The sequence below is a fragment of the Chiloscyllium plagiosum genome, chromosome 20 (assembly GCF_004010195.1).
Source record: "Chiloscyllium plagiosum isolate BGI_BamShark_2017 chromosome 20, ASM401019v2, whole genome shotgun sequence".
Taxonomy (NCBI): domain Eukaryota; kingdom Metazoa; phylum Chordata; class Chondrichthyes; order Orectolobiformes; family Hemiscylliidae; genus Chiloscyllium; species Chiloscyllium plagiosum.
Genome location: NC_057729.1, coordinates 49,105,373 through 49,132,282, shown reverse-complemented (window position 1 = coordinate 49,132,282; position 26,910 = coordinate 49,105,373). Strand labels below are relative to the sequence as shown.

At 42.1% G+C, this 26,910-nt stretch overlaps 2 protein-coding genes and 1 long non-coding RNA gene across 3 annotated transcripts in view; all 3 read right to left on the bottom strand.

Moving 5' to 3' along the window:
• The window catches only part of rab5if (RAB5 interacting factor), a 21,702-nt gene extending 11,345 nt beyond the window's left edge, over window positions 1–10,357 (bottom strand). The window contains exon 1 of the mRNA XM_043710743.1: window positions 9,988–10,357. Coding sequence (XP_043566678.1) covers window positions 9,988–10,299 — 312 coding nt within the window. The 5' untranslated portion in view covers window positions 10,300–10,357. The remainder of the gene's footprint in view (window positions 1–9,987) is intronic.
• Window positions 10,358–10,968: 611 nt separating this feature from the next.
• Window positions 10,969–24,367, bottom strand: LOC122560252. Its single transcript, XR_006314710.1, has 4 exons — window positions 24,357–24,367; window positions 14,332–14,336; window positions 11,262–11,264; window positions 10,969–11,086 (listed from the first exon to the last, which is right to left on the bottom strand). It is a non-coding gene; the product is annotated as an uncharacterized LOC122560252 (long non-coding RNA).
• tp53rk (TP53 regulating kinase) overlaps window positions 19,117–26,910 on the bottom strand; it is a 9,113-nt gene continuing 1,319 nt past the window's right edge. The window contains exons 2-3 of the mRNA XM_043710742.1: window positions 21,356–21,632; window positions 19,117–19,783 (exon numbers count right to left, since the gene is read on the bottom strand). Of these exons, the coding sequence (XP_043566677.1) occupies window positions 19,305–19,783; window positions 21,356–21,605 (729 nt within the window). The 5' untranslated portion in view covers window positions 21,606–21,632 and the 3' untranslated portion in view covers window positions 19,117–19,304. The remainder of the gene's footprint in view (window positions 19,784–21,355; window positions 21,633–26,910) is intronic.

Here is a 26,910-nt window from a genome sequence, read left to right as displayed (position 1 = left end):
TAGAGGTTTACAAAATTATGAGGGGCATGGATAGGATAAATAGACAAAGTCTTTTCCCTGGGGTCGGGGAGTCCAGAACTAGAGGGCATATGTTTAGGGTGAGAGGGGAAAGATATAAAAGAGACCTAAGGGGCAACTTTTTCATGCAGAGGGTGGTACGTGTGTGGAATGAGCTGCCAGAGGAAATGGTGGAGGCTGGTACAATTGCAACATTTAAGAGGCATTTGGATGGGTATATGAATAGGAAGGGTTTGGAGGGATTCAGGCTGGGTGCTGGCTGGTGGGACTAGATTGAGTTGGGATATCTGGTCGGCATGGATGGGTTGGACCGAAGGGTCTGTTTCCATGCTGTACATCTCTAAGACTCTATGACTCCCTGGTCGTGCTGCTCTCGATTCCTCACGTCCTCCCTCCTCTTGCCACCTTTCTCCTCACAATAGTGAGCAGTGAGGCAGCAGAGAGGGGAGCAGGAGGAAGGCATTGGGGAGTTTGACGTATGGTAGGCTAGTGCTTTAAGCGAACAAATTGCAATCCCAGGATTTGACTTATTTTAAAACACTGGAAACCCTAATTTTATTGCTTATATTTACTGATCTAGGTATCTCACTGATAGTGGGTGGCGAATGCATTCTGTGCAGTTTCAGTGGCAGCAAATACAAGCTTAAAAATAAACCAATGTGCTTATTTAACTGTTTCTTTTACTTCTAAGGTACAAAACAGTTTTCAAAAAGTTATTTTTCTTTAAAGTTGAAAACTTTACTGCCATTAAAGTTGACAAGTGTTTGGATTGCAAAGGCAAAATTCTTAGTGTCACCCTATGTAATATTCTTTAACCATTATTAGATATCTTCTGCTCAGCCGATTCCTCAGAAACAAACCCAAACAAGCAGACACAATAAAACCAAAAACTATAGCCACATTACCTTACATCAAAGACATATCAGAAATGACTTCCAGACTACTCAGACCTCTTGGCATTATGGTAGCCTACAAACCCACCCACACACTTTAACAGTGACTAATAAACCTAAAGGATCCAACAGATACCACCAGCAAAACTAACGTCATTTACAAGATACCATGCAAGTACTGTAAAAAAAACTCTACATTGGACAAACTAGCAGGAAACTTGCCACCAGGATACATGAACACCACTGGCCTCCAAAGACATGACCCACTATCGCTAGTTTCTATACATACAGACAAAGAAGGGCACCACTTTGACTGGGACAACACACACATCCTAGGACAGGTGAAACAAAGACACGCATGAGAATTCTTAGAGCCAAGGCATTCTAACCAGAACTCCATTGATAAAACATCAATTTAGATCCTATGCGGGACATACCACCAGCACTTCACCGGAGACTCACGCTGATGATGTTACCAAGTATGGTGATGAAACGTCTGAAAACAAACCATCAAGCTCAGCAAGCTAACTTACTTATTTCTATCCTTTTAAATGATATTCAAAAATTTTTCGTGCTCTTGCTTATGGCAAATTGCACTTAAATCGTCCCTCTCACACAGTAAAATGTCACAAGGCACTTCACTGGGTGTAATCAGACAAAACATGAGACCAAATCACAAAGTGATATCAGGGCAAGGAACAACTGCTTATACGAGGAGAATGATCTTAAAGAAACATCTTAAAAGTGAAGACAGGGTGCTGAGCTTTAGGGAGGGAATCCCCAGCACTGACTGCCAGACCTTTCAAGACACAGCTGCCAAAAATTGAAAAGTGGGCCTGGATACTTCACCAACAACACTTAGAAACGAGGGCCAGTTAGCTCAATTGGCTGGATAGTCAGATTGCGGTGCAGAGTGATGCAAACAGCGAGAGTTCAATTCCTGCATTGGCTGAGGTTACCACAAAGGACATGCTTCTCAACTCCTCCCCTCACCTGAAGCATGGTGACCCTCAGGTTAAACCACTACCAGTTGTCTCTATCTAAAGAGAGAGCAGCCCTATCGCCTGGTAAGATTATGGCACCGTTACGCACTTAGAACCACTGATTGATAATGACACAGGGAACAAACTGGCAGCTCTGTTAGCACTTTGAAGCAGGTATTCAATTATATTCATTGTCTGACTACTTCCCCATGATTCTGCAAAATGTATTTCTCCTGTCTAAGTATTTATCCAACTCTCTTTTAAAGCCACCACTGAGTCTGCTGTCACTGTCCTTTCAGATAGCTCAGTGCAGATAATCGTAACTTGTTTCTCTCATGTTCCAGTACACGACGAAGTTGCATTCAATAATGTAAAGCCTTGAAAACAGCAGGCTATTAAAATTACTGCTACAAAACATGGAACTACTGGCATTTTGAACTCAAGATAGTCCTGAAGCTCAAGCAAATACCTAATTAAATTTGGACATTCACTGCCATCCAAGGAATTCACACAATTCTTTGTTCAAGGATGGTCCATCAACAAAAGAATTATAGCATTCCCATCATTCTATTTCACCATGGTCAAAAGAAACAGCAAAATTCAATGTGTTAGATGAACGTGAATGGATTCCATTGAGCTTTCATTGAATTATGATGGTGCCCTCAAATAAATTAGGCTGGCTGTGTCTCAAGATGTTAAATGACAATACAGAATTTGTAATCAACACATTCTCTCCTGCTAAAAGGATACTGAAATTGTACAAGTCAGATAAAGTAGTCACCATTTTGTTGGATGCTTATAAAATAACAGTAATAACTACGATGCAGAGACAGAGTTCCATCAGAAACCACCAAACAATCTGCAAGTTATCTTCACAACTAAGGTAATAAACACCATATTTAAAGTGAGAGAAGGACTCCCCTCCAACCAATGGAGAAAGTGAGGACTGCAGATGCTGGAGAGTCAGAGTCAAAAGTGTGGGCTGAAAAAGCACAACAGGTCAGGCAGCATTTGTGGAGCAGCAGAGTCGATGTTTCGGGCCCCTGCATCACCCTCTTATCTATCCCTCAGCCCCCTTCCCCTTCCACATTACTAATGAAGGGCTTATGCCCAAAACGTTGAACCTCCTGCTCCTTGGATTTTATAGCTGACCTGCTGTACTTTTCCACACGATTAATTTTGACTCCCCTCCAATCAATTCCAATGTTGGAGTTCTCATGAGAACCAACTGCCTGGAAATTTAAGTAGAAGAGGACAAATTTTGCATGCGATACTGCATTTAAAAAAACATGCGTTCTGATTCTATTACTAACCATCTGAAATAGACAACTGTTTCTCATCTTCTAGACTCAAACAGCATGGAAACAGAGCCTTTGGTCCAATTTGTCTATGCTGACCAAGTGTCCCAACCTAAATTAGTCCCATTTGCCTGTGTTTGACCCATATCCCTCTAAAACATTCCTATCAAATACCTGTCTAAACATTTTACTAAATGTTGTAACTGCATCTGCATCCACCACGTCCTCTGGCAGTTCATTTCACATACGAACCTCTGAAAATGTTGCCCCTCAGGTCCATTTTAAATCATTATCCCCTCACCTTAAAATGATATGCTCCACTTTTGAACACTCCTACCTTTAGGAAAAGACTTTGATATTCCTTTTATCTATGCCCTCATGATTTTATAAACCTAAGGTCGCCCCTCAACCTCCTCACTACAGTGAAAAAAAATCCCAGTCTATCCAGCCTCTCCTTATAACTCAAACCCTCCAGTCCCAGTAACATCGTCATAAACTTTTTCTGCACCCTCTCCAATTTAATATCCTTTCTATAGTACGGTGACCAGAAGTGTATACAGTGCTCTAAAAGTGGCCTCACCAACATCCTGTACAACCACATGATGCCCCAATCCTTCCACTCTGAGCAATGAAGACAAGCGTGCCAAACACCTTCTTTACCAACCTGTGACTCAACTTTCAAAGAACTATGTATCTGTACCCCTAGATCTCTCTGTTCAACAACACTTCCCAGGGCCCTACCATTAACTGCATAAGCCTTGTTCATCTTACCAAAACGCAACACCGCGCATTTATGCAAATCAAACTCCATCTGCCATTCTTGATTAGATTAGATTAGATTCCCTACAGTGTGGAAACAGGTCCATTGGCCTAGCAACTCTCCGAAGTGTGACCCGCCCAGACACATTCCCCTACCCTATATTTACCCCTGACTAATGCACCTGACACTCCTCTGCCCATTGGCTCCAATTGATTAAGATCTTAGATCACCTTCTTCACTGTCCAAAAACCTCAAATTCTCAACCAAATTGTTTAAATAAATGACAAATAGTGGGTCCAATACCGATCCCGGTGGGACACCGCTGGTAACAGGCCTCCAGTCTGAAAAACAACTCTCTGCCATTACCATCTCTTACCATCAAGCCAATTTTGTATCCGACCAGCAAGCTCTCCCTGAATCGCGAGTGTTATAACTTCACTAACAGTCTACTATGCAGAACCTTATCAGAGGCTTTATCTCTTTGTAATCTTCATTGCTCTAGCAACAACCCAGCTTCTCAATCCATCCACATTAATAAAATGATACTGCGAGTAAATTACTTCAGTATATTAAGTCTATAGCCTCTGAAAAACCCCAACATCACTCCTAAAGAGTGGTGCCCATAATTTAAAAAAACAATAGTTCAGTAAAGCTATTTTGTCATGAAACTGAGCTAAAGAGATCCTGGAGTCAGTGGTATTACACTGATGTTTTCACCCATGGGCCAGCAAATTAATGCTGGTACTATAATACTGTCTTTTGTTTGGAGCAGGATTGTGGCATTTTGTTGTCAAAAAGTCTTTAGGATCATTAGTTTAAATAGGCCAAAAAACGTAACAAAAACAGAAGCTAGCCAGAGGGGAAAGTGAATCTCAGGATCCAGATAAAAGACATGTTTCTTCTCTGTAAAGAAGAGTGATATCATAGAATCATATAGTACAGAAGAGGCCCTTCTGCCCATTGAATCTGCACTAAAAAAAACTACTCTAAATCTGTACTAACACCATTTTCCAGCATTTGGCCCTAGCCTTGCATCATTAGATTAGATTAGATTCCATACAGTGTGGAAATGTTGTAACATTTCAAGTGCACATCCAAGATGCTTTAAGTGTTGGGAGGCTTTTTGCCTCAACTACCCTCCCAGGGAGTGTGTTCCAGATTCATTCCCACAACTCTCTTGGTAAAAGACATTTTTCTTAAATCTTTTCTAAACCACCTGCCTCTCCCTTAAAATTGTGCCCCATTTTATTGACCCTTAAAGTGCTTTCTATTCACCTTGCCTGTGCCCTCGACCTTATACAAATATATGTTTCTATTAAATGGAATTAATGTAGTTTGCCATTTGTTGGTCGGCATAGACGTGGTTTGCCAAAGGACTTGTTTCTATGCAGTATGACTATGACTGCAATCAGGTCCTCACTCAACCTTCTCTGCCCTAAAGAAAACAACCCGAGGTAACCCAGCTTCTCTTCATTGTTAAATTGCTCCATCATAAACAACGTCCTGGTGGATCTCCTCTGCGTCCCCGCCTGTGCGCAGTGACCAGAACTACACACAGTACTCCAGCTGTGGCCTAACCTTCTAACATTACCTCCCTGCTCTTATAAACTATGACACATCTGATAAAGGCAAACATCAGTACGCCTTTTCAATTACCCTGTTAGCCTGTCTTGCATCTTCAGCGATCTGCGAACAAGCATCCCAAGATCCCTCTGTGCTTCAGTGTCCTACCATTCTTTATTTCCTTCTCTTGTTCCTTCTTTCAAGGTGCTTCGCTTTACACGTTTCAGGGTTAAATTCTATCTGCCACTGATCAATCCACCTTTATCCTCCAAAGGCTTTCCATCGTCACTGTCAAACAACCAGTCAACTTTGTGTCATCCACAAACTTAGTCTCCTCACATTTCTTTCAAAAGCAATAAAGGGATCTAGGCCTGATCCCTGTGGAACACCGACCTCCAGTGACATAAGCAGTCTTCTATCATCACCACCTATCCCACCACTAAAACAAGGGTTGAAGTCAACAAATTACCCTAGATCTCATGTGCTTTTATCTTGTTTATCATCTCCCATGTGCGATCTTGACAAAGAATTGTTGAAATCCACAAAAATGACATCAACTGCACTACCTACACAGAATTTTGAGGAGATATCCATTAAATTTGTGAGGCATGACCCCCTCAGACAAAGCCATATAATCTACACCTGATAAAATCATGTTTCTCCAAGTAAAGATCAATTCTCTCCTTCAGAATTTTCTCCATGCGTTATGGATACCCACAAGATCTGAATTTTGTAACGTATTTATTTTGCCAACTCTAAATACAATAATGTTACAAGATGAATAGAAAAACACTGACATAACCAGGGAAACTTTGTATTCAATAGTAAAAATGCCCAAATTCAGAATTTCCTACACAACATACACATATTTCATAAAATCCTTTCCATCTACTTAATACTATTTGAAAAGAAAATGTCATGCATCTTATAACTTATCAAATCAAATGTAATGCAGGTTATTTGGAGATAGTGAGGACAGCAGATGCTGGAAAGTCAAGAGTGGAAAAAGTGTGGAGCGAGAAAAAGCATAGCAGGTCAAACAGCAGCAGAGGAGCAGTTTCAGGTCAGAATCTTTCATCAAGACTCCAGGTTATGTCAACAAACTGGATCTCCAATTAAAATCTAATCACTTCAGTACAACTGATATCAGTAACTGATTGAAATCAATTCTTGTTATAGGAAAGATATTAAGCTGGAGAGAGTTCAGAAAACATTTACCAGGATGTTACTAGGAATGGAGGGTGAGTTGCAAGGAGAGGCTGGGACATGTTTCACTGATGTGTCGGAAGCTGAGAGGTGACCTTATAGAGGTTTATAAAATCATGTGGGGTATACATAAGGTGAATGACAGGTGTCTTTTCCCTAAGGTGGGCAATTTATAAAGCCAATTCAGCACGGGAACAGACCCTTCAGTCCAACCAGTCCACATGACCAAGAATCCCAAACTAAACTAGTCTCAACTGCTTGCACTTGAGCCTATACACAAAGTCAGAACTTTCCTATTCACATATTTATCCAAATGTCTTTTAAATGTTGTAACTGTACCCACATCCATCACTTCCTCTGGAAGTTTATTCCACATATGAACCACTGTGTAAAAAAAAACTGCCCTTCATGGCTGTAAAATCTTTCTCCTCACTTTAAAATTATACCCCCGAGTCTATAAATCTATCACCCTTGGGAAAAGATGCCTGTATTCACCTTATCTACACCCCTCATAATTTTATAAATCACTATAAGATCACCCCTCAACCCCTACTAGGGGACAAATTTTTAAGGTAAGAGGAGAAATGTTTAAAAAATGTTTGCTTTTTTTACAGAATGGTTCATGTGTGGAATGAACTTCCACAGAAAGTGATGGATATGGATACAGTTACAATGTTTAAAAGACATTCCGATAAGTACATGAACAAGAAATATTTGGAGAGATATGGGTCAACTGCAGGTAGATGGGACTAGTTCAGTTTGGGATTATGGTCGGCAGGGACTGGTTCAACTGAAAAGTCTGTTTCCGTGCTGTTATGTCTATGATACTATGACTATCAGAAAGTAAAAACTAAAATGCAAGTCAACTTGCATAACCAGGATCATAAAAATAGACATATAAATTTTTCACAACACTAAATGGCGACTTTCACTGCATGACTTAATTTTACACAATCTTAAAACCATCTGTCCTCATAATCCGATGAAATAACTCTGAAAACATTGCATTGCTCCATTTACATGATGAACTTTATTGGTCAGGAGTTGGGAGGTCATGTTGGAGCTGTACAGGGCATTGGTTCGACCACTTTTGAAGTATTGAGTGCAATTCTGGTCTCTCACATATAGGAAGGATGTTGCAAAACATGAAAGGGTTTAGAAAAGATTTACAAGGAAGTTGCCAGGGTTGGAAGCTAAATAGGCTAGGGCTATTTTCCCTGGAGCATTGGAGGCTGAGGTTTATAAAATCATGAGGAACATGGACAGGGTATACAGGCCAGGTCTTTCCCGGGGGTGGGGGAATCCAAAACTAGAGAGCTTAGGTTTAAGGTGAGAGGGGTAAAATATAAAAGGGAACTAAGGGGCAACATTTTCATGCAGAGGGTGGTGCGTGTATGGAATGAGCTGCCAGATGAAGTGGAGGAGGCTGGTACGATTACAACATTTAAAAGGCATCTGAATGGATAGATGAATAGGAAGGATTTAGAAGGCCAAACACTGGCAAATGGGACTAGATTTATATAGGATATCTGGTCAGCATGGATGAGTTAGACCGAAGGGTCTGTTTCCATGCTGATTACCTCTATGACTTTAAGTCAAAGAGTTGAGATGCAACCTTCTTTCTTTTTAGACCCATATACCTTCACTACATTCAACCTTGCCCTGAAAAAAAAATCAGAGCACCCATCTGGTACACACAATTTTCTTAAAAATGGTTTCCAATTTCATCAAGATAGCATTGTACTTGACAGATGGCACAAACATTCTGCAATATCACTTTTTAAATTTTCTGTGACATGTGGACATCAGTGTGGGTGCCAGTATACCACAGTGCTTTTAGGCAAGATGTTCTAGGATTTTGATCAGCAACCATGAAGAAATGGTGATACAGTTCTAAGTCAGATGGTGTGTGGCTTGGAAATGGTCAAGTTCCTATGTGTCTGCTGCTCTTGTCCTTTTAAGTGGCAGATGTCACAGGCTTTCAAGGTACTGTCTATAAAGCCTTAGTAAGTCGTTTTTAGAATCCCCACAGAGTGGAAGCAGGCCATTTGGCCCATTGAGTCCACACCGACCCTCCAAACAGCCACCACCCAGACCCAAGCCCTACCTTTTCCCTGTAACCCTATATTTCTCAAGGCTAATCCCCTAACCTACACATCCCTGGACAATGGGAGGAAACCGGAGCACCCGGAGGAAACCCGTACAGACATGAGGAGAATGGCTGTGTGGAGTTTGCATTCACTTGTCATGCATCTTGCACACTGTTGCCACAATGCATTACTGGTGAAGGAAGTGAATGTTTAAGATGGTGCAGTTATTTTTTACTGGTTCATGGGATGTGGGCATTGCTCAATAGACCCGCATTTATTACTGACAGCAGTTAATCATCAACTACATTGCTGAGGGTCTGAAGTCATGTGGGCTAGACCATTATGGAAGGCGAATTTCCTTGTCTCAAGGACATTAATAACTGGGTGAGTTTTTATAACTATTGAGATTGGTTTCCATTAATTAATTAATTTCCATTTTTATTCCGGAATTTACTGAATTCAAATTTTGCACAATCTGTCATGGTGGTAATCAAATTGACGTGCCCAGAGTTTTAATATTAGTGATCCAATGACATTTCCACTACCCCACTGCATCCCCCTCCAATCAATATTTGGTTACTGACTATTTAAATTAAACAAAAAAAATTGCACACATCTTAGTATAAATGAGATCCCATGCTTCCAATCCCTCTCAGTGACCAAAATAAAAATCATGTCAGACAGATCTGCTCAGCCTTCGCTACCACAGATGTGGAGGTGCCGGTGTTGGACTGGGATGGACAAAGTCAGAAGTCAAACGACACCGGGTGACAGTCCAACATGTTATCACTGGCACATTGTTCTTAACACACCGCCACAAAATTTGCACTTGAGCCTATACACAAACAAGTGACAAATCTCTTGAGGTACCCCAGTGTTGGGCGTCGGGGCGGGGTAAATAATCCTCCCTTCTCTCCCACCCCTACACCTCCTTTCACTTTGCAGACACAGCCCGAGCTTGCAAGTGGGTTAACTCTGCAGCCCCAGAAGATTTTCCGAGTGTGGAGATTTTCCACGGGAATGGTTGACACAGTCACTGCCCCTGTGTCAGTCAGACTCTCTCACTGGGGCTGGGGCTGGGGCTGGGGCCTGGGGCCTGGTGCCACTCCCCAGGCCGGGGACCAGACCCACTCCGTCTGTCTCCCTGCTCAATCCTTTCACCCACCCGGCTCTAACCTTATCCTCCCAGGCCGCGTTACTCTTCAGCACTTTACTCCAGACGGACACTTTCACGCCGCCATTGGCCAGGTGCTCTCTGGACGACTTGCCCCCACTCATTCTCCTGTCACCACCGGCGGTGGCGGCGGCTGCTCCTCCTCGCTCTCTGTCTCCCGTTCTCCCCTCGCTCCCAGCCCCGGGGGCAGTGCCGCACTCTGCCACACACGCCGATAGCTGCGGGGGACCCCAGCACCGCGCACGCGCGCCCCGCGGGTCCTCCAGCGTCCCGGCATGCTCGGAGGCCGCGCCCCCGCCGCTAGGAGCCGCCATTTTGTCGCGGGGAGGGAGGTGGAAGGCAGCAGTGATCACGTGACAGCGGCCTCGCCGCCTCTACCGACGGCAGGAGCAGCTTTTCTACTTTCTCCGCAGGTCGGACATGGGTTCAAATGATTTAAATTCAGTTCATGAGTCTGCAATCAGTCTCAACTGTGGTGATCTTGAAGCCATCGTTATATCGCAGAGTTTTTTTTCAAACAGCACACAGAGAGACCCTTTGGCCCATCGTGTTCCTGCTGGACATCAACTATCCATTTATTCTAAAGTAAAATAACGTTTCAGGTCCAGTGACCCTTCCTCAGCACCGATCCTTCCTACAGTGTTACAATTAGAAATGCTCACAGTACTCCAGCTGCGGTCTAACTAATGTTACATACAACTCGATCATAACCTCCTTGCTCTTCTATTTCTTTTTTCCTTTTTTAATTCAGTTTCCACCACCAGGAAGAAAGGAAACAGCCAGGTGGACAGTGACAAGCAGTGCCCTTCACATCAAAGGGCAATGCTGTGTGGTCAAACAGTGAATGGGAGGGCAGGGATTAAATCAATATAGAATTGGAGGGGGAAATGATGCACTCCACTCCCTGCGGTGCCCACCTCTCCCTGAACAACTCCAGGGTGTTGGTGGACACCGCGTGCTCATTCTCCAGAGACACCCGGGCTCTTAACAACTGGGGAAGAGGAGCAGGCAGTGGGCCCTAACAACCCTCTCCACGGCCCGCTCCCTGGACCTGTTTATGGCCAGTTTGGCCAGGCCCAGGAGCAGACCCACGAGGACGTCCTCACTCCTTGCTCTTGTATTCAGTGCCTTGACTAATAAAGACAGGTATCCCATATACCTTCTTAACCACTTTATCTACTCTGTCCTGTTGCCTTCAAGGATCTATGGATGTGCACACCAAGGTCCCTCTGATCCTCTGTACTTCTTGGGGACCTACTGTAGTAAATATTTGTACTTCCTTGCCTTTATAGTCCTCCCAAAATGTATCACCTAATACTCATCAGGGTTAAATTCCTTTGTCAATGTTCAGCCATTGTTGTTGCAACAACCCATCCAATTCACTAATGTCTTTCACAGAAGGAAATGTGTTGGCCTTACTTACTCTGGCTTACACACAACTCCAAATGGACAGCATTGTGCTTGACTCTTAACTGCCCTTTGAAATAGACAATTAAACAAATCAGATCAAGGGAAATATGGAAGGGCAGCAAACACTGATCTTGCCAGGGACATCAAATCCTGTGAAAAAATGTTAAAAAATGCTTATGTTCCGAAGAATAGTCATTGGACCCGAAACATTGATCTTGTTTTCTCTCCATATATGCTGCTGGACCTATTGAGGTTCTGTGACTATTTCTGTTTTTGTTTTAAAAGTCCTTCAATTTGCTGTGTGAGCAGTCATAACCACTGATCATATTGTATGATGTTGTCTGCACTGCTACTAATCATGGCGTGTGTTTGCTGCCACCATCCTCTTTGAGGATGGGATCCATCCATGATAAGTAATAAAGCAGACAGTTTCATACAATATGTTTTTATTTCTGTACATAAGAAGACATGAATTAGGACTGGGAATAGGCTATAAAAATGTGTTGCTGGAAAAGCGCAGCAGGTCAGGCAGCATCAAAGGAGAAGGAGAATCGACATTTCGGGCATAAGCCCTTCTTCAGGAATGAGGAGGGTGTGCCAAGCAGGCTAAGATAAAAGGTAGGGAGGAGGGACTTGGGGGAGGGCGTTGGGAATGCGATAGGTGGAAGGAGGTTAAGGTGAGGGTGATAGGCTGGAGAGTGGGTGGAGGCAGAGAGGTCGGGAAGAAGATTGCAGGTCAAGAAGGCAGTGCTGAGTCCGAGGGTTGGGACTGAGAAAAGGTGGGGGGAGGGGAAATGAGGAAGCTGGAGAAATCTGTATTCATCCCTTGTGGTTGGAGGGTTCCCAGGCGGAAGATGAGTCGCTCTTCCTCCAGGCGTCGTGTTGCCATGGTCTGGCGATGGAGGAGGCCAAGGACCTGCATGTCCTTGGCGGAGTGGGAGGGGGAATTAAAGTGTTCAGCCACGGGGCGGTTGGGTTGGTTGGTGCGGGTGTCCCAGAGGTGTTCTCTGAAACGTTCCGCAAGTAGGCGGCCTGTCTCCCAATGGGCTAGTCAACCCTTTGAGTCTACTCATCATTCAATGAGATCATGGCTGATCTGATTATGACCCTCAGAGAAGACAACTCCCGAGTTCTTCCACAAGGGAAACATTTTTTTTGTATTCACCCTTTCCAGTCCTCTCAGGATTTTATATGTCTCAATAAGATCACCTCTTATTCTTCTTAACTTCAATTTATTCAACAGTTCATCCTTTCTTCAGATAACCACCACAATTCCAGGAACCAGCTCAGTCCAGCTTCTAACTCAGTTATGTTCTTACTTAGACAAGAACACCAAAATTGTACACAATATTCCAGGTAGCTGAAGGAAACATTCTCACCTTTGAATTCGATTCCCCTTGCAAAAAAATGACGTTATTTAATTAGCCTTCTTAATCAGGTGCTATATCTGCATATTCCCACATTCCTGACGAAGGGCTTATGCCTGAAACATCAAATGTCCTGCTACTCGGATGCTGCCTGACGGCTGTGCTTTTCCAGCACCACAGGTTTTGACTCTGATCTCCAGCATCTGCAGCCCTCATTTGCTCCATACCGGCATATTAACACATTGTAATTAATGTACCACCTAGATCCCTGTGTACTTCAGAGTTTTGCAATCTTTCTCAGTTTAAATCATGAGCTGCTTTCCAATTCTTGCTGCCAACTGGTCAAATTTAGATTTTCCAATATTCCATCTGCCATATTTCTCCCATTCACTTAACCTACCTACTTGCATTTGCAGACTCCGATGTTCTCTTCACAACTTACATTCTACTTTTCCTTTAATTCAAAGTGCTTTATTAGATCAGTAAAACATCAGTAATTGACCAGAAGGGATTGTTGCAATCTTGAGAGAGGGACAATACTGAGGGAGCTTTTTAAAGTGGCTTTGGAATTGAAAAGACTGAAGATGAAGGAATGAGAGGAGTTGAATAGATATCCCTGATTGGAGAGGATAATGACCAGGGAACAAATTATGATTTGGAGATGCCGGTGTTGGACTGGGGTGTACAAAGTTAAAAATCACACACCAGGTTATAGTCCAAAAGGTTTAACTGAAATTATACATTGAAAAATTGATTGTCTGTTAAGCCTTTCATCTGTTAACAACTAACCCGAGAATGCAACTTTAAAAAAAAGGGTTTTGTGATTTACACATGAAAGAAGTGAAACTATCACTGTATTCTAACAGATGAAAGGCTTAACAGACAATCAATGTTTCAATGTATAATTTCAGTTACATCACACTGCAAATTTTTGCTATAAATTCTGTGTTACGATCGATCCCTCCACAATCACCTGATGAAGGAGCGTCGCTCCGAAAGCTAGTGTGCTTCCAATTAAGCCTGTTGGACTATAACCTGGTGTTGTGTGATTTTTAACAGGGAACAAATTATAATGCTTAATTATGGGAAGCGAGGGAAGAGATTGCTGGGCCCCTTGCTGAGATACTTACATCACTGATAACAATGAGTAAAGTGCCAGAAGACTGGAGGTTAGCTAATGTGGCACCATTATTTAAGAAAGGTGGTAAGGAAAAGCCAGGGAGCAACAGACAGGTGGGCGTGATGTCAGTGGTGGAGGACCAGGGGGGGGTTCTGTCCTCATTGATTGGGTGTGGTGGGGTTCAAGGGCAGAGGTGTGGGAGTAGAGAAGATGTGCTGAAGGTTATCGTCAACCATGTGGGAGGGGAAATTGCAGTCTTTGAAGAAGGAAGCTATCTGTCATTTTCTGTGGTGGAACTGGTCATCCTGGGAACAGGTGCAGCAGAGACTGAGGAATTGGAAATAAAGGATGATGTTTTTACAACAGGCAGGGCAGGAGGAGGTGTAGTCCAGGTAACTATGGGAGTCCGTGGTTAGTCATAGAGTCATAGAGATGTACAGCATGGAAACAGACCCTTCAGTCCAACTCGTCCAGGCCGACCAGATATCCAGGGAAAAGACTTTGTCTATTTACCCTATCTATGCCCCTCATAATTTTGTAAACCTCTAGAAGGTCAACCCTCAGCCTTCGACACTCCAGGGAAAACAGCCCCAGCCTGTTCTGCCTCTCCCTATAGCTCAAATCCTCCAATCCTGGCAACGTCCTTGTAAATCCTTTCTGAACCCTTTCAAGTTTCACAACATCTTTCCGATAGGAAGGAGACCAGAATTGCACGCAATATTCCAAAAGTGGCCTAACCAATGTCCAGTATGGCAGCAACATGAACTCCCAACTCCTGTACTCAATACTCTAACCAGTAAAGGAAGGCATACCAAACGCCTTCTTCACTATCCTATCTACCTGCGACTCCACTTTCAAGGAGCTATGAACCTGCACTCTCTTTGTTCAGCAACACTCTCAAGGACCTTACCATTAAGTGTATAAGTACTGCTAAGATTTGCTTTCCCAAAATGCAGCACCTCGCATTTATCTGAATTAAACTCCCATCTGCCACTTCTCAGCCCATTGGCCCATCTGGTCAAGATCCTGTTGTAATCTGAGGTAACCCTCTTCGCTATTCACTACACCTCCAATTTTGGTGTCATCTGCAAAGTCGCTTGCAAGACATCAAGATGGAGAGGTCTATGAAGGGGAGGGAGGTATCCAAGATGGTTCAGGTGAATTTGACGTCAGGGTGAAAAGTGTTAGTGAAGTTGATGAACTGTTCAACCTCATACTGGGAGCACGAGGTAGCGCCGATACAATCATTGATGTAGCAGAGGAAAAGGGAGTTGGTGCCGGTGTAGCTGCGGAAGATGGACTGTTCCACATACCCGACAAAGAGGCAGGCATAGCTGGGGCCCATGTGGGTGCCCAAGACTACCCCTTTGTTTGGAGGAAGTGGGAGGATTGGAAGAAATTGTTATGGTTGAGGAACAGTTCAGCCAGGTGGATGAGGGTGTCAGTGGAAGGGTACTGGTTGAGACGGCGTGAGAGGAAGAAACAAAGGGCTTGGAGGCTTTTGTCGTGGCGGATAGATGTATACTGGGACTGGATGTCCATGGTGAAGATAAGGTGTAGGGGGCCAGGGAAACAAAAGTCTTGGAGGTGGTGATGGGCATGGGTGGTGCCCTGAACGAAGGTTGGGAGTTCCTAGACGAAGGGGGACAGGACAATGTCAAGGTATGCAGAGATGAGTTCAGTGGAACAGGAGCAGGCTGAGACAATGGGTCGACTGGGAAAGTCATGGTGGTGAGCTGCCTTCTGGAACCACAGCTGTAGGTAAACCTACAATGTGCCATAGGTAAACCTACAATGCCATTAGGGAGGGAATTACTGGATTCTGACCCAGCAACAATGAAGGAATGGAGATATTTCCAATTCGAAATGGTAAATAGCTTGGAGGGAAACTTGAAGGTGGTGGTGTTTCCATGTAACTGCTTCCCTTGTCCTCCCAAATCAAAGTGGTTATGGGTTTGGAAGGTGCTATCTAAGAAACCTTGATGAATTTCTGCATTGATTCTTGTAGTTAGTACATACTGCTGCTTCTGAGCACAGGTGGAGTGACTGAATGTTTGTGGATGTGGTGCCAATCGGGTGGGTTACTTTATCCTGGATGGTATCAAGCTTCTTGAATGTCACTCATGCAGGCAAGTGGGGAGTATTCCATCAAACTGCTGACTTATGCCTTGGTGGACAGGCTTTAGAGAGTCAGGAGGTGAGTTATTCTGCAGTATTCCTTGCTTCTGACTTGCTTTTGTTGCTCTTGTATTTATATCTTACCACTTGGGCTGACAAGTTGCAAGTAACATTCGTGCCGCACTGATGCCAGGCAATGACCATCTCCTATAAGAGACAATCTAATCACTGCCCCTGACATTCACTGGTGTTAGCATCACTAAATCTTGCATTGTCGACATCCTGTGGGCTACCATTAACCAGACACTCAACTGGACACAGTTGCCACATGAACAAGTTAGAGGCTGGGAATACTGCAGCAAGTAACTCACCTCCTGACTCCCCTAAATCTGTCCACCACCTACAGGCAAAAGTCAGAATACTTCCATTTTCCTGAATGCTTGCAACACTCAAGAGGCTTGACAGCAAAGCAACCAGTGTGATTGGCACCATATCCACAAACATTTACTTCCTCCACTACCAACACTCAGTAGCAGCAGTGTGCACTACCTACAAGGTCCACTGCAGAAATTCACCAAAGATCCTTAGACAGCACCTTCCAGCCCCATGACCACTTCCATCTAGAAGGACAAGGACAGCGGATACATGGGAAAACCAACACCTGAAAGTTCCCCTCCAAACCATTCACTGTTCCTTCACTACCGCTGTGTCAAAATCCAGAGATTCCCTCCTTAAGGGCATTGTGGGTAAACCTACATCACATGAACTGCAGCAGTTGAAGAAGTCAGCTCAACACCACCTTCTCAAGGGCAACTATGGACAGGCAATAAAATGTTGGCCAGCCAGCGATGTCCACATCACACGAGTGAATAAACAAAGGCGAGTCCAGTTCAGTTTCTGCTCATAGATAAACTTCTGAATGTAGGTAGAGGGGCATTTTGTGATAGATTTTTAAAGAAAAACATTTGTGCGTGTGGGTTTCCTCTGGGTGCTACGGTTTCCTCCCACAGTCCAAAGATGTGCAGGTCAGGTGAATTGGCCATGCTAAATTGCCCATAGTGTTAGGTGCATTAGTCAGAGGGAAATGGGTCTGAGTTGGTTACTCGTCGGAGGGTCGGTGTGGACTTGTTGGACCGAAGGGCTTGTTTCCACATTGTAGGGAATCTAATCTAATCTAAATATTGAAAATAGAAACAAATATTAAGTCTGACAATATAGTATGTCCAATATTTCATGAAGGAATGATGGTAAACCTGGAACTCCCTTCCTATCAACACTGTGCACGTACCCACCATGCACTACAGCAGTTCAAGGCAGATCAACTCCACCCTCTTGAGGGCAACTGGGGATGGGCAATAAGTACTGGCCCCACATCTACATCAATATCACAAGAACAGAAAAATAAACATCAGTGTTGTCTCGAATGTAAAAAGCTATCAGTTAAGATTAACAGTTGACATGGTGCTCCATTTTGTGGCATGTATAAACTTACTAGATCAGTACACAAGGCTTGTTGTTTATGGAAATGGTCTTTTTGATGTGAATACAACAAAACATTGGAAAAAGTTAAATGTAACTGATAACAGATTTTGAATAAAACATCCTTGTGGTTAATAAGAATGCTGCTTATTTAAAGGAAAATTAGGGCTTTGGAGTCATGTGTAACTTGATTGAGAATGTAACTTTTAAAAAAAGGTTTTGCGATTTACATATGAAAGAAGTGAAACTAAGATAGTCATTCTAATAGATGAGAGACTTAACAAACAATCACGGTATTTTTCAATGTAGAATTTCAGTTACATCACACTGTAAACTTTTGCTATAAATTCTGTCTCTTACAACTATGTAGCCCACAACCACCTGAAGGAGCTGCGCTCTGAAAGCTAGTGCTTCCAATTAAACCTGTTGGACTATAACCTTGTGTTTTTTAACAAAAGAGTTTTGAAAAGTCACCAATTCAAAATATGATTCTTTGCGGGCATCATTTTGCAGTATCAAATTGATACTGCAAAACAGTGTAAACAGTAGTTCAGACCTTGAATATTTCGAGACATCCATGCTTTTGAATCTTTCACTCATCAGGACAAACAGAAGAATGCCAAATTTTAAACGCTAACTATTTATACTATAGCAGGAAAAACTATACCGCAGGGCATCAAAGATTAAGAGGGTTATGCAGGAATATAGAGTTGAGATTAAAATCAGGTCAGCCATGATCTTATTGATTGTTGAAACAGGCAGAAAGGCCTACTCTTGTTCCTTGTTTGTATGTTGTAAAGAGGTGCTAAGTAAAGAGGTGTCAAGTTTTCTGATTGGCCATGGGGTTGCCATTGTGAAAACAATAGCGAATATAAACTCTCTTAACTCATGAGTTATTCAAAAAAGGCACAAGGGTTTAACATGTTCCTTTTTATAAATGCTTCTGAATTGCTGGATTACATCTCACAATAGGCAGAGTACAGACTATACTAAATGAGTTTACTCTTGCAAAACCAAAACAAAACATCTTTCAGAGGTAATTCTGTGATTGGGCAACACCTGCTGAATAATCATGAGTACACACTGATCATTAAACTAAGAGTAACATAATAATAAACTTAATTTGTCAGGCTTGTCATATGGCTCATTTATAATTGCATTGAGTGACATATATTCCTAGACAGGAGCTCACCCACGCAAACTAAAGGCTCTCAAGTCCATTTCAGTCGGTGAGATTTAACATAGCCACACTGAAGCTCCAGCTCAATTTGATTTATGTCTGGACCATTGGAAGTCAGGGAAATCCATTATAATGGTTAATAAATTCCTAAGATAAATACATAATTAACAAGCCTAATTGTGATTACCTGGACAAGTTACCACTTGATGGTTTGCTGTTTTTGCAGCCATAACTTCACTTTGTAATTTCTGAATATATCTGCACCTGTCATAAATTGCAACTTTCTTTCTTTGGTCCTTTTAATTCCTATGTTTTCTTTTAGGAAAGATTATTGCCGAAGCCAGAATTATGTAAATTGGTGTTTCTTTTGTCATATATGTCACCTTGCTGTCAGAATAATATGTAACAAATGAAGAAGGTAGATTGCAAAAGATAATACAAAAAGGACCCCTATGAATTCACCCCTTAAATATTTATTATTTACAATAGCTCGAGAAATTATAAAACCATTGCAATGGATTTTAAACACAACTCTGAAAAACAGATATAATTTCGAATTCAGACTTTTTTTTTAAACAGAGTTTGACAAAGTTAAAAAAAAAAGTTGAACAACTTAAAAGTTAAGAGAAAATAAAAATATTTTCATTATCCAACCATTGATCGTTTTCTCCCTCTCTGCCTAACTTCATCAAGTTTTTTTAGCACAGGGCCTGACTTCTTAGAAGTGGTCGAGTAACTCTTAAGGAAAACTTTGAACACATTTTCTGTGTTGGGGTGACTGCTCAGGAAAGCTTTCTCCAGAACATAAAGATCGACCCCTTTATCCTCGGGTAAAGCAGATATAAAACTTAGGCCAAAGTCTATCAGCACCAAACTCAACTCTTCCCCAGGTTGCCGTATCATCATGTTTGAGGTAGTGAGGTCCCCATGGATAACATCCTCATCGTGCATCTTTGCCAGGATCTGCCCAATTTTTTCGGCCAAGGGAAAAAGCTTTGCTGTATCTGTTGCAGAACTGTGAGTGGAAGTTATGTAGTCACGGACAGTTACAGCCCCAACTAAATCTTCAAAGTAGATGCAACTTGTATTGTAGTCCACAAAATACACTACAGGGGTTGCAATACCTAAAATTAAAAGAAGAAAAAAATGACTTTCCACATATTTTGTTTTAACTCAATGAATTTTCTTCCTCTCCAATCGCATGGAAGGTTCAACTCCAACCAGAATATATAGTTTGACAGATTTTTGTTGCTCTGTTACTATCACCATGTAACTAATATCTCAGTCCACATTGCAATTGAAAGCAAGCTATTTCATTTTATGGGGTATCATACTTGAGTCCAATATTTTCTGAGTCACTTTCACACATTTTCTATTGATTCAAGGCCAATGCTATGAATCTTAACCAATTTTTCCTTCACTGGTCCAGTTGGTGCACAGTTAGGTGTTATGCCCTTACTGCAGGGTGGATAGCAAGAATTTCTTTCCCCACAGGAGAGGATTTAATTACTATGGGTCACCAGTGCAAAGTGAGGGGGGAAAAGTTTAGGGGAGATATACGGGGAAAGTTCTTCACGCAGAGGATGGTGGGTGTCTGGAATGCTTTGCCAGTGGAGGTGGTAAGGACGGGAACGATAGCGTCATTTAAGATGTAACTAGACAGATACATGATTGGACAGGGAGCAAAGGGGTACAGATCCTTAGAAAATAGGCTGCAGGTTTAGATAGAGGATCTGGATTAGCGCAAACTTGGAGGACTGAAGAGCCTGTTTCTGTGCTGTAATTTTCTTTGTCCTTTGCGACATCAGCTGAGATCAACTGATATGGCAGATGCTATACTGAACTCAACTCAATGAGAACTCCAATTATACACTTCTCTGAGTAACTGAGCTAATGGGGAACTGAACACTTAACGTGGAATCATGGGTTTGAATTTTAAGGAAGAAATACAAATCTATATACAGAATTATTAAAATGCAGAATTAAACTGTCAAAGCAATATCATATGACTACAGGTCTCTATGCTCTCAGTAATAAATACTGTACAACAAATCATTGTTACAAACTAAACTGCCAAGCTGAAAATTACAGCTGACATGTTTGCAAATTTACACACTGCTTACATAATGAAATTTCTTTGCTTCCTGACATAAATGTTAACCAGTTTACTGATATTAACACCTCTGCTAAACCAAATCAGCAAAGGGATTGAGCACCAATGCACAAAAATTGGTTACATCAGTTATTAGATTCCAGTGACATAGAATAGACTTTCCTGCTTTTTTTTAAATCTACTAAAATTAATAGAAAGAACATTGTAAAATGCTTTGGGATATCTGGAGGCAGTAAAAGACAGTAAACAAATGCTCGCCTTTCTTTCTTGAAGCTGTGTATACTCTTAGACTAATCCAGTTTAAAATCCAATTCCCGAAAATGAAGACCAAAATTCTGAATCCCAACTGCTCAATGTTTACTTAGGAGGAATAGGCTGTCTCCTGAATTTGAGACAAAAAATTTTGAGGGAATTATAATTCATAAAGTATGGCTTCTTGTTGTAGAATAAATCGCCACTAGAAATCCAGAAGTAACACTTTCTGACAGAGCATTCCCATTTGAAATGTTAACACTCAGTCCTCCATCATTTTGATGGTCTTTCAACTTTTCAATCAGTAAGAACAATCCATTATAGTACTGACCAGCTTTCCTGCACCTGAGGATGGATCGTACTTCCTGAGTAGTCCTGCGATTGGTGAGTTTCTTATCCAGAGTTGAGTGTCGATATGATTTGGGGAATCTTTCCTTCACAACTGTTGGCTTTCCAAGGAAATTGCCCCTGTAGATTTTGGCTTCGGCACCTTGTTTGACCATTTGGAAATGAAGAAGGAAGTCTTGGACTCGCAGCTTCCCAATTGTTTCCAGCTCATCCTGCTGTGAAGTTTCTGCCATTTTGATGTATGGAGTTCAAAGGACAATCTGCAATCAAGATCAGACCATAGGAAAACACTGAAGTAAAACTAGAGTAGAAGGTACGTCGATGTACACTTTCCCAAGTTACTGCGAAATGGGGCTTCCATCCAAAATTTACTTATATATGTTCACCAAATTTATACCTTTGTGAATTTATGATAAAATGAAAATATCAGTACTACAAAATAGAGCATTTTTCCACTTCTGACCCCTAACAATGGCCTTTAGCTTTCTTAAACTGTTGGAGCTTAAATCCAAGTGTCCAAAACCTCTCAAATGTATTCATTATTTCAACTTGCTTCTTGGAGTACATCCTACCTTTTCCATTATGCAGTACTTAAGACTTGTAAGATTTCAGTTTTAAATGCTGCTGTTTCGACCCCAAATTTAATTTTTAAAAATTGCACCAAATTTCTGAATCCAAGCAATCAATGTGAATTAGGAACCTGGCCTTGGATCACCATATTCAGTGCTTCCCTTTTTCTCAACCTTACTTTCTACACTTGAGCCATATTTTTGTCCTTTTCAGGCTTGTTCCTGAACTTTGAGTTTAATTAATGACGCAGAATTTTGCATGGAAATTTCGGTGCATTTCACTATGGGGTTTTCCACAGTCTGTTTGGATGATCACTTTCACACAGAAGTTGGTCAGGAAGAATCATCCCCTTCTAAACCAACAGCTATCTGTTGTACCTACGTTACGGGCCTCTTCCTCCTCTTGCTCTACAAACCTCTGAGATCTCAACACTCTCCTAATTCTGGCCTCTTGCTTGCTGTTGAGTTTCAATGCATTGTTGCTGGCCATGGCTTCAGTTTCATCCTATTCGCTCTATCAAAACATCTCAATTTTCACAACAACTATTAGGTTGCCTTTTAAATTTTCTCTACTCCGCATTTGATAAGACAAATTAGGGTAGGACTTGCACACTTAATAGTAGGGGAGCGTGAGGCAGCATCAAAGGAGAAGGAGAATCGACGTCGATTCTCCTTTTCCTTTGATGCTGCCTGACCTGCTGCGCTTTTCCAGCAACACATTTTTAAGCTCTGATCCCCAGCATCTACAGTCCTCACTTTCTCCTAGTAGGGGAGTGTGGCCAAACAGTGACATTGGGTGCAGGTTCAGAGTCCCTTGAAAGTTGATTCGCAGGATATTGAAGAAGGCATGCATCGAGTATAGGAGTTTGGGTATCTTGTTGTGGACGTACAGGACATTGATGAGTCCAGAGTATTGCGCTGGAAAAGCACAGCAGGTCAGGCAGCATCCGAGGAGCAGGAGAATCGACATTTCGGGCATAAGCCCTTCATCAGGACCTTTTCCAGCACCACAGTCTCGACTCTGACCTCCAACATCTGCAGACCTCACTTTCTCCTAGGACATTGGTGAGGCCACTTTTGGAATATTGCATGCAATTATGGTCTCCCTGAAACAGGCAAGAAGTTGTGAAACTTGAAAGGGTTCAGAAAAGATTTACAAGGATGTTGCCATGGTTGGGGGGTTTGACCTATACGGAGAGGTTGAATAGGCTGGGGCTGTTTTCCCTGGAGCATCGGAGGCTGACGAGTGACCTTACAGAGGCTTATAAAATCATGAGAGGCATGGACAGGGAAAATAGCTCATAGTAGGTGAGTCCAAAACTAGGGCATAGGTTTAAGTCGAGAGGGAATAGATTTAAAATGGACCCAAGGAGCAACATTTCCATGCAGAGGATGGCGCGTGTGTGGAAACAGCTGCAACAGGAAGTGGCAGAGGCTGGTACAACTGGAACATCTAAAATGTGAGTGAATGGGTACATGAGTAGGAAGGGTTTAGAGGGACATGGGCCAGATGCTGGCAAATGGGACTAGATTAATTTAGGATATCTGATCGGCATAAATGAGTTGGACTGAAGAGTCTGTTTCCATGCTGTACATCTCTATGGCTCAAAGAGTTACCACATATTCTCCAATTTCTCAACATAACTGACTTCCTTCAGCTCTATTTCCATCCTCTTCTTTACCCTCCATTTCCATTTTCTCCTCCACTTTCCCCTTTCCAACCCCACTTCAAACTCCCTGCAACCACTCTTTTAACGCCTTAGTCAAAGATCTTATGTCCTACTTTCTATCTCCATATACACCATCACCATATCCATGTCCCCGCCAACTCTCACATACCTCCCCATAGGGACATAGCAGCAGGCCATTCAGCCCATCAAGTGTGTTCTGCTATTCAATTAGGTCATGAGTTGATCATTTATTTCAATACCACTGTCCCAAGCTAAACTCCTATTACTGATTTTTATCTTATTTTCTAATCAATCTGTTCAGAGATGTTATTTCGCACTCTGGAGCAGGTTGGACTTGAACTCAGATCCCCTGGCTCAGAGTACAGAGACTACCACTATGCCACAAGAACCCTGATGTAATTGGTACCCAGAAATCTATCAACATCCATTTTCAACACCCATTTGGGGTGAAGCATTCTAAAAATTCACCACCTGAGTGAAAAACTTCCTTCTCATTCTCAGTTTTAACCTCAAGTTAAAAGGTAAACCATTTATGCTTTCTTATTCTCGACTCAACAGTCAGGAAAACACTTTAACCATGTAAACTGATCACGTCTGTAAGAATTTTAGAAGGTTAACAGAGATCACCTCCCATTCTTTCACATTCTGGAGACTACATGCTCAGTTTCCTCAATCCCTTCTCAGACAATCCATGATCACAGGAATTAGTCAGATGAACCTCCACTGCACTCCCTCGATGGCACATTTATCCCTCTTCAGATTAGGAAATGAAAACTGTACATAATACTCCAGGTGTGGTCTCATCAAGGTTCTATGCAATTGCAGCAAGATATCTTTACTCCTATACTCAAATTTCCTTTCAATAAATCTAATGTATCATTTGCCTTCCTAATAATTTGTTGCACCTGCATGTTAGCTTTTCGGTGTCTCAGAAACAAGATCACCCAGATCCATTTGGACATCAACATTTCACAACCTCCCATCAGTAAAGAAACACTGTCTTTTTGGGGTTTTTTCTACAAAATGCATAACCGACTATAAAAGCAAAATATTATGGGTACTAGAAATCTGAAACACATAGAAAGAATGCTAGAGAAACTCAGTAGCTCTGACAGCATCTGTAGAGACAGAAAGAGTTAATGCTCGAGTCTGATACTGGATTCAAAATGTTAACTGTTTCTCTCTCTACAGATGCTGCCAGACCTGTTGGATGTCTACAGCATTCTGTTTATTTTGGATAATTTATTACTTATTGATATCACATTCATTTGGCCATGATTCTGTCATTTGTTTATCTTTTCCGGATCCCTTTGGTGTCTCCTTGCATCCTCCTTGTAATATACACTCTCAAGCTTTGTGTCATCAGTAAATTTGGAAAGAATAATAATTGGTTCCCATGTCAAAAAATTTATACAGATTGTGAACACCACTGGCCTTAGAACAGATCCTTCTGGTGCACCAATGGTAATGCTATGCCGAGAATGATCTATTCATTCTTATTTGTTTTCTGTCTGTTAATCAATTCTCAACCCATATCATTACATTATCCCCATTCCCACGTGCTCTAACATTGATTACCAACTTCTTCTGTCGGACCTAATCGAAAACCTTGTAAAAATCCAAATATACCACGTCCATACGAACATAAGAAATAGGAGCAAGAATAAGCCAACTGGCCCATCAAGCGCTTTGCCACTCAGTAAGATCATGGCTGATATTTTCGTGGACTCAGCTCCACTTATCCTTCTGCTCATCATTACCCTTAATTCCTTTCCTGTACAAAAATGTATTTTTGCCTTAAAAACATTCAATGAAGTAGCCTCAACTGCTTCACTGGTCAGGAAATTCCACAGATTCACAACCCTCTGGGTGAAGAAGTTCCTCCTCAACTCAGTTCTGATTCTGCTCCCCTTTACTTTGAGGATATATCTCCTCGTTTTAGTTTCACCTACCAGTGGATACAACTTGCCTGCTTAGAGAACAAAGAAAATTTACAGCCTAGGAACAGGCCTTTCAGCCCTCCAAGCCTGTCGATCCAAACCCGCTGTCTAAACCTGTTGCCCAATTCCTAAGAATCTGTATACTTCTGCTCTCTACCAATTCATGCATCTGTCCAGATGCATCTTAAGTGACTCCACCATGCCTGCCTCTGCTGGCAACGCATTCCAGGCATCCTACTACCCTCTGAGTAAAGTATTTGCCGCGTATATCCCACTTAAACCTTTCACGTCTCACCTTGAAAGCGTGACCTTTTGTTATTGAACCCTTCACCCTGGGAAAAAGCTTATCTCTATCTACCCTGTCTAGACCCTTCAAGATTTTGTAGACCTCAATCAGGTTCCCCCCCCCAATCTTTTTTTTAGTGAAAACAATCCTAACCTACTCAACCTCTCTTTATAGCTAGCACCTTCCATACCAGGCAACATCCTCGTAAACCTTATCTGCACCCTCTCCAAAGCGTCCACATCCTTTTGGTAATGTGGCGACCAGAAGTGTACATAGTATTCTAAATGCAGCCGAACCAATATCTTGCATAATTTTAACATGACCTGCCAGCTCTTATATTCAGGAGCCCGTCCATCTGCTTCTATCTTATCTATTCCCTTCATAACTTTATACATTTCCATAAGATCCCCCGCTCATTCTTCTAAATTACAGTAAGTATAGCCCCAGTCTACTCAATCTCTCCTCTACTGAGTTAAAAAATCACACAACACCAGGTTATAGTCCTACAGGCTTAATTGGAAGCACACTAGCTTTCGGAGCCTTCTAAATTACAGTAAGTATAGCCCCACTCTACTCAATCTCTCCTCTACTGAGTTAAAAAAATCACACAACACCAGGTTATAGTCCTACAGGCTTAACTGGAAGCACTAGCTTGCTGAGCGCTGCTCCTTCATCAGGTGGTTGTGGAGTACACAATTGTAAGACACAGCTCCAAATCATTTCCTCTACTGTATCTACTTGTTCTTAATTTTTGAGAAAAGTTACATCCCAAAAAAATTCCAATTGAGCTATCAAATAGTGGAGCTGCATTGCTACAGTCTGCAAGAGCCATTCCAAATCCTATTGCAGTTTGAAAGATGACCACCAATGCATCCAACTACCTGCACAGCCACTTCCACTCAGGGATGAGGTATATCTGGTCCAGAGGATTACAAATCCACATCTCCCTTGTTCCTGAGAGTACTCCCCCTTACATATCCCCTCTTCTGTTCTATCTTCTCCTCCACCTCTTTTTCCTTTGGAACCCACCACATTGCATCTTCACCACCCCA